The sequence below is a fragment of the Mus musculus genome, chromosome X (genome assembly GCF_000001635.26).
Source record: "Mus musculus strain C57BL/6J chromosome X, GRCm38.p6 C57BL/6J".
Classification (NCBI taxonomy): domain Eukaryota; kingdom Metazoa; phylum Chordata; class Mammalia; order Rodentia; family Muridae; genus Mus; species Mus musculus.
Genome location: NC_000086.7, coordinates 136,259,870 through 136,273,887, shown reverse-complemented (window position 1 = coordinate 136,273,887; position 14,018 = coordinate 136,259,870). Strand labels below are relative to the sequence as shown.

General features: G+C 41.3%; 1 protein-coding gene across 3 annotated transcripts; it reads right to left on the bottom strand.

Annotated features, from left to right (window-relative positions):
• Positions 1-1,909: 1,909 nt before the first annotated feature.
• Bex3 (brain expressed X-linked 3) lies at positions 1,910-3,635 on the bottom strand. Of its 3 annotated transcripts, none has more exons than NM_009750.2 (3): positions 3,487-3,635; positions 3,006-3,078; positions 1,910-2,625 (listed from the first exon to the last, which is right to left on the bottom strand). In NM_009750.2, the coding sequence occupies exon 3, from the start codon at positions 2,595-2,597 to the stop codon at positions 2,223-2,225; it is 375 nt and encodes a 124-aa protein (NP_033880.1). In that variant the 5' UTR covers positions 2,598-2,625; positions 3,006-3,078; positions 3,487-3,635; the 3' UTR covers positions 1,910-2,222. The 3 variants fall into 3 exon arrangements, with proteins under 3 accessions (NP_033880.1, NP_001103703.1, NP_001103704.1); NM_001110233.1 differs by having other exon boundaries at positions 1,910-2,620; NM_001110234.1 differs by having other exon boundaries at positions 1,910-2,579.
• Positions 3,636-14,018: the final 10,383 nt, after the last annotated feature.

Here is a 14,018-nt window from a genome sequence, read left to right as displayed (position 1 = left end):
TAGGACAAAGACAAAAACTTCCAAGTGACTAGATTGTGCTTGGCTATACTCTTCTATAATTCTCAGCACAATCCAAATATGCATAAGGACCTTTTGTGGCATTATTTCTGAAAGTAAGTTTTAAATGTTCTTCATAAAAGGTTTCTGTTATGAATAAAATAATAAATCAACCAGAATCAAAACTATGGATTGTTATGTGTAATTTCATATTAATAACTGCAAAATTAATCACCTAATAAATGCATGCTTTCTTTTATTAGTGAGCCCATGCTATATTAGGCACTGTGCCAAACACTGCGCTTCAGGATAACAAAAACAAAATTACTGTACTACATGAACAGTGCATGAACCTATGTGGAAATTATGTCTGTATAATTTAAATGGATAGTTTCAGTATCATAAATTTGTTCATTAGCAATTTAGTAACGTAACTGAATAATTTTAAAAATAATTTTAAAAACTAGCTTAACTATAGTCATACACTGAATATTTAATATATTCCAACTTAATAATTTTAGAACTGTATATTCATTGTGTAATAAAGTAATTCAGATCATGATTGTAAAATGGTGAGATTTCTGTCAGTTTCTTTGTGCCTATGTTGTCAAAACTTAGACATATGAAAAATCAACTGGGAAACGATTAAAAAATAGTACTTTCTGATTTATAGGTTGCTAACAGTGGACAGCAGGCTCAGATAGGCACCCAAGTGTTAAATAATTAAATTTTAATATTTCCTTTATGGGTACAGGTAGATGGCTTGTGTTCCCCTAAACACTAACATATTATAAGGTCTATAATTTATTGCATATGGGATTAAAAACTTTATTTGGGGCCTTTCTTTGAAGTTTTCAGATCAGTGATTGCTAGCCTTCAGCTGTAGAGTCAGGAACAGTGTCAAACAGGGTTTGTAACTCGACAGTACTTAGCCTATTAGAGTAATCAACAATTTCCTATGTCTCTACTGCATCAGGCCCTGACCAACAGTAAAATTAAGACAGTATTACTATCTAGAGGATACACGATACATAAAAATCAAACTGCAAAATATTTAAGGTTTTAAGAGTTCACAATGGAGTTTATGTTTTAAGTGTGGATGGGATGAACTAGATGCAGCCAAACAATGCCTGTTCCTCCAGTGAAATTGATATTGCTAGGAAGTCTCTTTAAGTGGGGTGGGGGTGGGTGGGCAGGCCTGCTGAGAGGCTGCTTTCGGGAAACCCAGCAAGGCTGGAAACACAATGAAGCTGTTAACCTATTTGTGTTCTGGAGGGACGGTGCCGCAGGTCTTCATATAACCCTGTAAGACGTCTGTTATCTATTGTGCTGGGCCCCAGTGTACGCCGGCCTGAGTGAATGGGAACACAAAAATATCACCAGAAAGGGCTATTTTCTTAAGAGCTAAGAACCATGGGGATTATACTTAACTGGTTATCAAACTATAAAGACGTTACCGTTCAATACAGACCTCAGAAAAATCAAATTAAGCTGTGCTAAGGTCTATAGGTATAATGTCAGAAGGGAACATATACCCAAATCACATAACTGTAACCACAAAAGGGAATTGAAGCATACCAATGCCATGGAGGAACACACCTCCTTTTCCTGCATGGAACTGGGAGAATGGACAAGGTCTGAGTCGCCTCCTCAGTTCACCCCAACTACTTAGGGATGGCTGGAGGCTTAAAAAGCTAAACCACATCACTCCCGCACATAAGGACAATATGAACAATTTTAAGAAATTCTATCTTCACCAAGAGGATTTACTCTTTAAGTCTGTTGAGCAAATAATTAAGATACACCTGCACTAAATTCATAAACTTACCAAAAAAAGGTTTATGAAGCTCCAAATAAAAGGAAAAGTATACATGTGTACACTCCCCACCCCCAATACTGTTGAATTTCAGAGTTCTTGTGGCTCTTTTTTTTAATCTTAACTGTTTATTTATGCTTTAAGGACACAATAATGATTATTCAGTTGCTTTATTGACTTGACATTGCTTTCCATGCTAATGGGCAACACTGCACTGTTGACAGAAACTCACACTGAGTGGGAAGGCAATCTCCAATTAGAAGCTGGCAACACAAGCCCCACCTGGCACATGGCATGGAAATAACACAAGGCTCACCACAAACGGGTCATTAAAGGCATGTCAGGAAAATGCGAGGAAAAGGGCTACAGCGGGAGTCACAGTATGGATCTCAGGGGGGAATGACCGAAGTCAAGGCATAAGGCAGAATTCATCATGGTGATCGTGGTGGTTAGACAGCTCCCCCATAAGGATGCGTAGACAATTTCTCAGCTGTAGCTCCCTAAGCTTTCTCCGGATCTCTCTCATCTCCTCCATGAACATTTCCATATCATCTCCATCTCCACCCAACCCGTCATTCATCTGCCTGTTGGGAATGGCCCATCGGAAGTTAGGGGCAAGTCGGCGAGCCTGGCCTCTTCGGTGGTGGTTGTGGTTATGGTTGTGGTTGTTGTTGTTGTTGTTTGCAGCAGGCTGGTGGCCCTCACCTCCTCCCACAGGGCGGTCTTCCTGTCCATTCTGCAGGGGCTGCTCCATCTCTTCGTTTTCCTGGTGGACATTGGCCATGATGAGATTTTGTTTCCTGGTTGCTATTCTTTGAACACAAGCAAGACAGGGCAAGGGGAGGAAAAAAAAAAAAAAACCCAAACTGAATGCTCGATGCAGTGACCAGCAAAAGTCAGAGATTAACAACAAGGATTTTCATTATTATTTTTTTCCCACCTTAGAGTCTCCAGGCAACCTCTAGGGAGCCTCCATTTCGAGCCCCTCCCCCCTCCCAGCTCTCTGTCCCCTCCCTCCCCCAAAGCCCACCATTTTTTATTTCCCAGGATCCTTTCCCTGAGCTTTCAGCCACCAAAATGGAGGACTGAGAAGAAGAGTAGTGTGGAGTGGGGGCTCTCACAGGGGTCCTAGACAGGGCTTTCCCCAACCTCCCCCAGCCACCCACCCCACCCCCACCGCCACTGAACCAACCTGGGCCTATCCCTTGCGGCGTAGTCCTCCTGTCAATTCCCGCTGCCGCCTGGACTCTCGGCTTCCAGTCAATCTGCAGACAGGGTGGGATGGGAAGGACTGGGCGCCGAGCTCAGCACCGCACCCGCCTTCCTCGGACCCACCGCCCATCCCCCTACACGGCCGCCCACGATCTCTAGCAGCCCCGTCCCCATCCCCGTCCCCATCCCCGTCCCCATCCCCGTCCCCATCCCCGTCCCCATCCCCATCCCCGTCCCCGTCCCCGTCCCCGTCCCCGCTCTCCGGGGCTCGCTCTAGCGCTCTCCGCTGCGGGCCCGCCCAGCCGCCCCTCTCCCGGGACCCCCGCGCCGTCCCCGCCCCTGAGCCCGGGCGTCCCTTCCCGGGCGCAGCCGGGGTTCCCCGCGCGGTGCACAAAGCCGCGGTGCGCGCCCGCCCGTCGCGAGGCTGTCGCCCGCAGGGCCGCGGCGTGCAGGCCCCTTACCTGTCCCGCTCGCCTCGGGCCCGCTGCCAGCCCGCCGCGCGCAGAGGAGCTCCGAGCTGCTGGCCAGACGCTCGTGACGACTGCACCCAAGGCTGCGTCGCTCTGCAGCCCCGGGTCACGTGAGGGCCCTGCGTCACTGCCAAGCCCGCTCCCCCTGTTCGGGAGGCCAGTGCGACAGGAGGCCCCGCCCCCGCCTCCCCGCCGCCAGTGCTCACCTCGGGCCCCACCCGTCACTCATCCGGATCCTCACCAATCTGAGGAACCACAAGTGGCATCACCATCAGGAGGTTGGACATCTCCCTTCCCTGTTACCAGGGAGGGTCTGCACCATCCTCTATGTCTCCCTCCCACTATAGCCAGGTCTTGGCTTTGGCCTTCTTTGAGATTCCTCTCCACCTTATCCAAATGTTTTCTCCAGAACTTCTCCCCATAACACACCAAGAGATAGAGAGTGGGGTAGACTGTACATATTTCTCTTTATTTCCTTAAAACATACACACACAGGTACACACACACATACACAACCCCACACACAAGCGCGCGGGTACACACACACACACACACATAGGCATGATCAGCATGATTTAGAAAATTCAAAATTATAAGGACCACTCCTTTTTTGGAACGCTGGGGATTGATCCTCTAGCTTAATAATTGCTGGACAAGCTGTCTTCTACCGAGGTGTATTTACAGACCGCTCCAGCCCCTGCCCCCCAACACACACACTTTTTAAACTAAAAAGAAAAAAGAGTACAGTGCCTGTCTATGTTGTTGGGGCTGCCCTTGAATTTCATTCCTTCTACATCAGCCTCCCTTGTAGCTAAGGTTAAAAGGCTTGCACTATCAAGGCTGGTGAGTTTTCAGTTTTGAAAAAAAAAATATGCTTCATTCTGCAAAATGAAAAGAAAAAAAAGTGCTATTTATACTATCACACAGAAAAATATCTTCTCTAGGTTTGGGGTGTCAGTTTTGAAATACCCTGTACTCGTCTGTTACAATTTTTTCTTTAAAAAGAAAGGACACTTGCTGAATACAACTAATGCTTTAAAACAATTCTGGAATCGTTCCTACAGAAAGAAGTCATACTTTTCTATGATTTTGGAGGTGTGGCAGGTTCTCAGTTGTAATCCCTGACTATATGGAGCTCACTCTATTTAACAGGATGCCCTCAAATTTGGGGTGATCTTCCCTGCCTCTGCCTCCTCCTTCTGCCTCCCAAGGCCTGGTGTTATCTGAGATGTCTCTGATTCCACAGTCCTCAGGAAAAAGAGCCATTTGAATTCTTGGCTTTCCTCTCCAAGCCTTTCAACCCACCCTATAAATAATAAGCTGAGAAATATAACATATCTAGAAGTTATCCCCAAACCTTCTACTCTGGTATAAATGCCTCAAGAAATATTAGAACTAAGCAAAGGATGGATGAACTTGGTGTGAAAACTCATACTGAAGGCAACTGTTTCTTCCACCCTGAAATCGCTGTACAAAGTGTCATTCTGTGGCCCAGACAAGCCTGGAGTTGAAATCGGTTTCTTTAAAAGTAAATAAAACAAACAAACAAAGGTCACAGGTAGAAGGTAGATTTTTGGAAACATAGTTGCCAATATTTACAACTTAATAACTTCATTATGCGAACAAAGTTGCTTCTAGTTTGGGCCTCAAATTTCTGTATGGTGTCCTGGTAAATGAGGCAGGTTCCTGGGGATATAAAGTGCAGATGCCTGGTGTGCTATAAAATTATGAGTTTGGAGATACAACATATAGCTCCGAAATCTCAAACTGCAAAATTATCGCCAGTAATTGCCTTTTAAGATAAGGCTGGTGATTTGGCCATTCTGTCTCCCAACTCACAACTCTTCCTTGTGAAAAATAAAAAGTATAGACAAATTGATCAACTTGATCCAAGAATGCTTCAGAAACCAGGAAGCCCATAAAGCCAGAAGAGATTCAAAGACACCACTCTTCAACATGGCCAAGCCACATGTTTTGGACAGAAAATGGAAATGTACAGAAAACGGAACTGAAGTTGGGTGACAGCTTGATTAATTACAGCTTACTGCTTGCCTTTAAAAAAAATAAACCATAGTACATTGGTAAGTTCTTTGTCAACTTGATACAAACCAGAGTCGCCTGAGAAGAGGGGCCCTCAATTGAGGAATTGCCTCCATAAACTTGGACTATAGGCAAGCCTGCGGGTATTTTCTTATTTAATGATTGGTGTGGAAGGACGAACCCAATCAACTGGGGACAATGCTGCCCTTGGGCTGGGGGTGCTGGGTCATATAAGAAAGCAAGTGAGAAAACCTTGGAAAGTAAAAGCCGGAAAAGCAGCATTCCCCCAATGTCTCACTTTCTGTTCCTGCCTTAGCTTAGCACAGTGAGAAGTTATAACCTGTGAGCCAAATAAACTGCTCTTCCTCCAAGTTGCTTTGAGTCATGGTGCATTTTATCACAGCAACAAAGCACCAAGGAGAACACAGGGTGAGAACCGTTCCTTCCTAATTACTCATCGAAGTGGAATCTGTGTATTGTTAAAACCCAGCTTTCTCTTCGAAAAGTATGCTCCAACGTTAGACCTTCATTTAACCTTTTTCTTAAGTTGCTCTGCAGTTTCTTGTGTCATTGTTCAAGTATAGAGTCATCTCTAGACCAAATTTTGTTTAATTTAACATCATACAGGCTGCTGTGTTAGTGATATTGGCTGGAAGGATGCCAAATAGAAACATAAGCTGGCATATTCGGGCAGAGAATTCGGGGTTCAAATTCAGTCTGCTAAAGGAATGATGTGTAACTACGAGTCAGTTACTTACCAATGTTTTTGTGTTTCTATAGTGAAACAGGGATTTTCTAGAAGAATATAGTTATACATAATAAGAATTCACTACAGAGCCTAGCAAATTGCCAATGAAAATTGACTTGTTCTTTTTACTATCTTCAAGTTGTTTCTAAGAATATTTTTAAGAGTATCGGTGTCTGATGACTTTTTTGCTATATTATACTGTGAAATCCACATGTCTACTTTACATACTTAGAGGTTTTAGAGGTTTACAGTACTTTTTGGACAAAGTAGGTGAATATTTGTTGAGTGAATGCGACCATACTTAAGATAATTGTTATTTTGAACGGTGATGTTCTGGAAGCTATACTGCAAAGTAGAAAATATTTAATGGAGAACATTTAAAGAATCTCCTGAAAGTAAAGAAATCATTGTGGCATAACTATTGAAAATGAAGGTTCTCGAGTGGATTTTTATTTCTTTCACTGGGTGCATGGTTGAACATTACCCATTTGACCCATGTTGGATAAATCTTTTGTTTGTTTGTACCCATCAAGCTTTTTTGAAAAAAAATATATATCCTTTTAACTCAAATTTTATATAGGAGATTAGTTATAAGTTTTAATACAGTAATGTTTGGACTTCAACTATCCAGAACTCTGAGAGCGAACATATTTCTACTGTTTTAAGCTACCTTGTGGTGCTTTGCTATAGAAGCTCTGTGAAACTAATGTAATAATATATGAATGCAAATAAAAGATACCATTAATTATGTGTAAGGAAAGATGCACATACCAGATGAAAAAATGAAAAATGGGGTAAGGGGTGAAATGCCTATAATGAGCTGGGCATGGTGGCGCATGCCTTTAATCCCAGCACTCGGGAGGCAGAGGCAGGCGGATTTCTGAGTTTGAGGCCAGCCTGGTCTACAAAGTGAGTTCCAGGACAGCCAGGGCTATCCAGAGAAACCCTGTCTCAAAAAACCAAAAAAAAAAAATTAAAAAAAATTTTTAAATGCCTATAATGTACTTAGAAGGCAGAGGCGGGAGAATTTCTGCAAGTTTGAGATCAGCCTGGTCTATATAACAAGTTGTGGGCCACCCAGACTGTCATAACAAAATCCTATCTCATCTCAAAAGAAAACAAATAGATGCTGAGGGACTAGTTTTTTAAGATAAAATGTAGTTTTAAAAGAAATATAACTACATAATAATCTTTTTTATTATCTTAAACAAGAGTGAGGATCATTCATAAGCCAGTCATGCTTTTAAAGCAAGAGAACAGAAATCATAGATAAGCCTGCATACTCAAAGGACTCTTCTTATGATAGGTACAAACAGAAAGCAAACAAGTAAGCAGATGAATGAGATCATTCTAGATAGTTGTAAAGCCTAAAGAGAGAGAACAGAGACACGAAATAAAGGGTGACTAGGGGACAGTTCTTTTAGCCAGGGTGGGAAAGGGCTTCAGCCATCTTGAGGAGGTCCTTGACAGCATTTGAGTAAAGTCTAATTATAACATTTTCCCCCTTTGAACCGTGACTATCTTTTGTGCTAGAGTACTCAATGTGTATCTTCTCAGGGAAACCCAAGTCATGTCATATCTGTTAAGACAACAGAATTCTACATTCTTGGTGAGTGAACCTTTTATTCTGTTTCTGTCTAAAATGGCTGGGTTTGTGTGTCAAGTTGACACAGGCTGGAGTATCACAGAGAAAGGAGCCTCCCTTGGGGAAATGCCTCCATGAGATCCAGCTGTAAGAATCAAGGGTGGGAGGGTCCATTGTGGGTGGTGCCATCCCTAGACTGGTAGTCCTGGGTTTTATAAGAGAGCAGGCTGAGCAAGCCAGTGGAAGCAAGCCAGTAAGGAGCATCCCTCCATGGCTTCTGCATCAGCTCCTGCTTCCTGACCTGCTTGAGTTCCAGTCCTGACTTCCTTTGGTGATGAACAGCAGTATGGAAGTGTAAGCCGAATAAACCCTTTTCTCCCCAACTTGTTTCTTGGTCATGATGTTTGTGTAGGAATAGAAGTCCTAACTAAGACAAACTTGCTTAATTTTTGGAAAGAGGTTTTAAAAGTGTGTCTATAGCCTCAAAATATAATTGTAAGCTCTTTCATCTTGTAAGCACCATGGCCATCTTAGCTACATTCTTCTCCTGTTTTTAATCAAGAGTTTCCATATGGCAGACAAAAATAACCTCTCTGGATTTTCGGACATTCTAATAAATATTGGTTGCTGCACAAACATTTTTACAAATGAATCCTGAAGTACTGACTAACCTAGAGAACAAAGCCACCAAATGTTAGCATTTTTGCCTGTCAGAGTTTGAAATTATGCAAGGTATATAATAAAGACCTTACGTCATGCCAGTAGGGCCCTTCCCATGGGCAGCATCATTAAAAGTACCCATAATTGGAGTTGAAGTCCCATTCTCCAAACATAGTATAGGACATGTCTCTTACAGTGGTTTTCCTCTTTGTAGAGGAGTGGAACCCTGTTATTTTAGAACTCCATCAAGGGCAGTACTTTCCCACTGCCTTGTTTTCCTGTGCTATGCAAGAACCCTGCCCCCTTTAAGCTCCTCTTTCCAGTCTAGGCTCTCTCGGAGGCAATCTGTTATAATCTGCTTGAGGAAATATATAATTCTTCAGGAGCAAAGCTATTATATTAACTGGGTTTCCTCCCTTACTTTTATCTTTTCCCTTGGGCCTTTTGGTTGTCTCCATTTTGTCAGTGTTGTTAAGAAGAGCAAAAGTCAAATGAGAAAGGTAACCAGGAGTGTTTGCCTGCTACTGGAGTTTCTTCCTAGTGTCTGGAACAGATGGACAGATGAAATAAACATTAGCAATATTTTATCCTGGGATTCTGTCATTACACTAACCCTGACCATATGCATACCATCTTTTAGTTTTTAAAGTTTCCCATATTGTAAACTTCTTATAATTTAATCAGAGCACCCACAACATGTTTAAGTCTTTTAGTTTAAACTTTAAAAGAATGTAAAGGTCAGAGGACAACTTGCATAAGTCAATGTGCTCGCTCAGAAGTAAAGGTCCAGAAATTCAACTCAGGTCTTCCAGCATGGTCATGAGCACATTTATCAGATGAGTCATCTTCCCAGTCTTTATTCTCAATTTTAAAAAACAATATTTTATTTTATGACTATCTAAAACCTAGTCTTGCCTGAAAGCATTTTTTTTTTACTCTTTAAACTCCTTTTGCCCAAAATACCTTACACTTAAAACTTTCTATATCTTTTTAATGTGGTTCTTTTCAGTTTTGTTTTCTTTACAACGTATAGAAAACATACATTTTTTTAAAAAGTTTTTTGAGACAGGGTTTCTCTGTATAACCCCAGCTGTCCTGGAACTTACTCTGTACTCTGCAGACCAGGCTGGCCTCAAACTCAGAAATCCACCTGCCTCTGTCACCCAAATGCTGGGATTAAAGGGGTGCACCACCACTGCTTGGCAGAAAATGTTTTTCTTGATAAAATAAATTTATACTCTAGTGAAACTTAGGAAGTTGGATATCAACTGCAGCAAAAGCATATTAACAGTCATGAGAACATTTTGAACAACAAATTTAAATAACCAGAAAAAAATTTAAGCCCTATTCTAATAGGCACCTGGAAAGTGATTCTTTTAAAATATTTTGTTATTATGATTTTTATGAATACTGGCCTTACCCCCTACATGTATGACTATGTACTGCATGCATGTCTGGTTACAGAGGAGGCAAGGAGGCATTGGATTCCCCTGTTGCAGGAAACATTACAAAGAATGGCAAGTTCCCGGGATACACCCGGCTACTCTCTGCCCTGGCAGGGGTCTCAACTGCCTCTGTCTCTATTTAGCTCCAGCAGATCCAGTCCTCCCAAGTGCCGTCCTCCCAGCTCCGATTCCTTGTCTCAGTGCCGCCTGTACCTTCTCAGCCATTTACCTCTGGTGGCTAGTTGTCACAAATCCCCTTAACCCAGCAAATCAAAACTCTAGAAGCTTATAATTAACCAGTCAGATTTATATATCAATAAATTCCCAATACACAAGATGCCCATACAATAAATTCAGGGCCAATTGTTAATGATACTAGCTGCCCACTTAGATATCTTATATCTACCTGTGGCTATTTAAAACCACCCGGAATCTAAATCATCCTTTTCATCCTCCATCTTACTTCCTTCCCCTTTCTCCTTTGTCACTCCCTGACTCTACAACTCTTAGCTTTGCCTTCCCTCTCCCTGTCCAGTCACAGGCCTCCTGCTACACTAATATTTAAATTAATTGTACTGGGAAAATCCTGCCACATTCCCTAGAACTGGAATTGCAGATGGCTGTAAGCCAGAATGTGGGTGTTGAGAATCAAACCTTAGACCTCTGGAAGCACACTGATGCTCTTAAATGATGAGCTATCACTCCAGCCCCTGGATTTTTTTTTAAAGCGTTCATATCTCATTTGGGCTTACAAGGCAACCAAAAACCAAAGCTGGACAAAGTTCTGGCATTCCTGGCTTCGTTTTATATCTATTTTTCTTTGAGTTGCTTCCTTACTTTTGGATGCAAGCATATTAATTACAAAAGAGGAGCTGAAAGCATGGGGAAAAGTTATATCTCTAGTCCTTGGAACAGCACCCTGGAATAGGACAGGATTGCACTGGGAAGTAGGAATATTCATCTCTTGAAAACCAATCCATCTCCCTAAGCAACAGGGACTGCTTGAAGCATCTCATAGAACCAGAATTAAGACAGTTATCATCCAGATAACATCTGAACTAGAACAATCTAATTATGTATACCACTTCCCTTTGTTTTAAAATTTTTAACTTAAGGTTCATGTTAATACCCCAACAATGACCTGGCAATTACTATTCTCTTTAACTGCTATATTAGGACAAGTGGTCAAGTGTACCTAGTAAAGACCTTTTTTAACCTTTAAACTCCTGTTATATTATGAACTGAAGTGAATTTGGGCTAACTTAACAATTTCAACTTCCATGAGCACTCATTTAACGACAAATAAATAATGTAAAAACATAAGTGCATATGCACAATGCATATAGTCACACATAAAAACAGACTTTTTGAAAACTAAAAATGTAGCCTTCACTTAAGAGTTATCATTAGTTTTAAGCTAAATCATTGATCTAAATTGTATGTTTTATGGCACTAAGCAATTCTCAATTACAGACTGTGGTATGATTTTTCTTTTTTAAAAAAGAAAACATATCTTAAAGACAGATTTTTAACACTATCAGTAGATACACAATGAAATCATAAAAGTCAAAATATGAACCTAGTCACTCAGATTCAAAGCAATATCTTTTCTATTTTAAGAACTAAATGGCAGAAGGGAAGTGACTTTACAGACAAAAATGCCTTTCTTGGTATCATTTGAGGACAAAGCTTTTGACTTTCTAATTTATGGTGAAAACAAACTATATTGTTGCTGCTTTCTTGTGTATCTGGAAGAAAGAGATAGAAGATGTATAGACTTCTGGATGAGGAATAATCCACTCGTCCAATAAAAATCTGGAATTCATCCTTGCCTGGATCAGACAATGCCAACTCATCTCCTGACAGCCATTGTCTCAAAATCTGATCTTGTACTTTATTTGTGCTTTAGTGGCTACTTTTCCCTCTGGTTCTCCTTACAGAGATTTCTTTCATGTCTTGGAAAGTACTGTCGCATCCACCGCAAAATTTAAAGAAACAGACATGCACAGCTGCTGGGATTTCAACCTCTCATAAAACAAAAATATATGGAGCCTAAACTCACCTACTTTGGCGGTTCACTGTTTGAATAGCACAGAGGGAAGAGTTGTTAGGCTCCTTCCTGACTGAAGCTGAGGACTGGTAAAACTGCATTCAGGGGCAGAGTTCCCTTTGCCTAAGGCAGTCTGCTTCACAAGGAGTACCTAATAAGGGAAAAACAGCAAGCACCTTTAAGAGATAGCTGAAGAGAAGAAGAAGAAGAAGAAAAAGAAGAAAAAGAAGGAGGAGGAGGAAGAGAAAGAGGAAGAAGAAGAAAAAGAAGAAGAAGAAGAAGAAGAAGAAGAAGAAGAAGAAGAAGAAGAAGAAGAAGAAGAAGAAGAAGAAGAAGAAGAAGGCCTTTACAATTTAGAAGTCAGCAGAGTATAGAAGTGGCTGTTTCTAGTGTGTTTGGATCTGGCATATGCAACTTTGAGGAGTAGCTTTTCTCCATGTGTTTTATTCAGGCTTGTCTTGAGTATTTATGGGAATTTGAGGGGGTTCAAGACTCTGGATGATCTACTCTCAGGACTGCCTTCTGGACTAAACCAATAAAGTTCTTTTTGACCTAGGAATGGGTATGGATGTGTCTAAGGGGTTTCTAAATTTGGAGCCAGTAGCACTTTTCAAACATTTTGTGGATTTCTGGCCAGAAAATCAAAAGCAGAGTGGGCAGATCATCCAAGTGACAGTCAGGGACATTCAAGAATAATCTGATGGATCATGAATTCAGAACCCAAGATATCAGCAGTGAAAGGAAAGAGGCACAAGTCCACAGTGCTAACCTCATAAGTCTAAGAAGATTTTTAAAATCTTTTAGGGACCTCTACACAGGCTAAACCAAGACTCAAGTCTGCAATGCAGAAAAGCGTGGGTGTGCATCCCATGGAATATCAGAGTAAAGTGAGAGGTACCCACATAGACCTATTGGCTCCTCGAGGAGAATCATGAGTGTCCTAACAGTGGTCATATATACCATTTTGGTGGCTCTCAAGTTACATTTCAAAAGGTTAATTTAAAAAATGTTTTTTCTTTTTCTCTCTTTTTGATAAGTGAGATTATAAAGTCATCCAGGCAGTACCTTTGATGGAATTATAATTGATAAAATAAAACCAGGAGTGGACCAAAGAGATGGGTAAAGGCACTTGGTTACAAGCCTGATGACCAGAGTTGGAACCCTGGAGCCTACATGGCAGTCAGGGAAGACAAACTGCTCTGTGTTGTCCTCTGACTTCCACATGTGCTCCATGACCTGTGCATATACATGCACACAAAAAATAATTAATATAAAATGATCGAACGATCGATTGATTGATTGATTAAACTTAAACAGGCTAGAGAGATGGCTCAGGTACTCAGGGCTTGTACCACTCTTGTAAGTGATAGAAGTTTGGTTGTGAACACCCATGTCTGGCCTGCTCTTGGGGAATCTAGAACCCTCAAAGGGCACTGACTAATAATGTGCACACCACCCCTATATACATAATTTAAAATATAATCTTAAAAAATTTAAACACACACACACAAAAAATTCACAACCAATTAAGGTTTCACATGCAATTTCTGGTGAAAATCCTAAAAACTTACAGCTTGGGTAGCTGGGAACAGAGGAAGGCTTTAAATCATTGCTAATTGTGCTAGAATTCTTGCTTAGCTGCTGGCGACATGCTTCAATTGGATAAGGGGCTTTTCTCCCTTATTCTGAGGAAACTCAGGTCCATGATTACCAAGCATCCATCTGGAAATATCATAAATATAAAAGTTTATGTGAAATTCATTCTTTAAAAATAAGTGGCTGCTGGGCAATGTTGGTGAATGCCTTTAATTTCAGCATTTGGGAGGCAGAGGCAGGTGGGTGTCTGTGAGTTCGAGGCCCACCTAGTCTCCAGAATGAGTCCTAAGATAGACAAAGCTACACCAAGAAACCTAGTCTTGAAAATCCAAACACAAACAGCCAAGCAGCTGATTTATAGCTATGCAATGATTTTACCTTTCTTGTAGTTCCCCTACT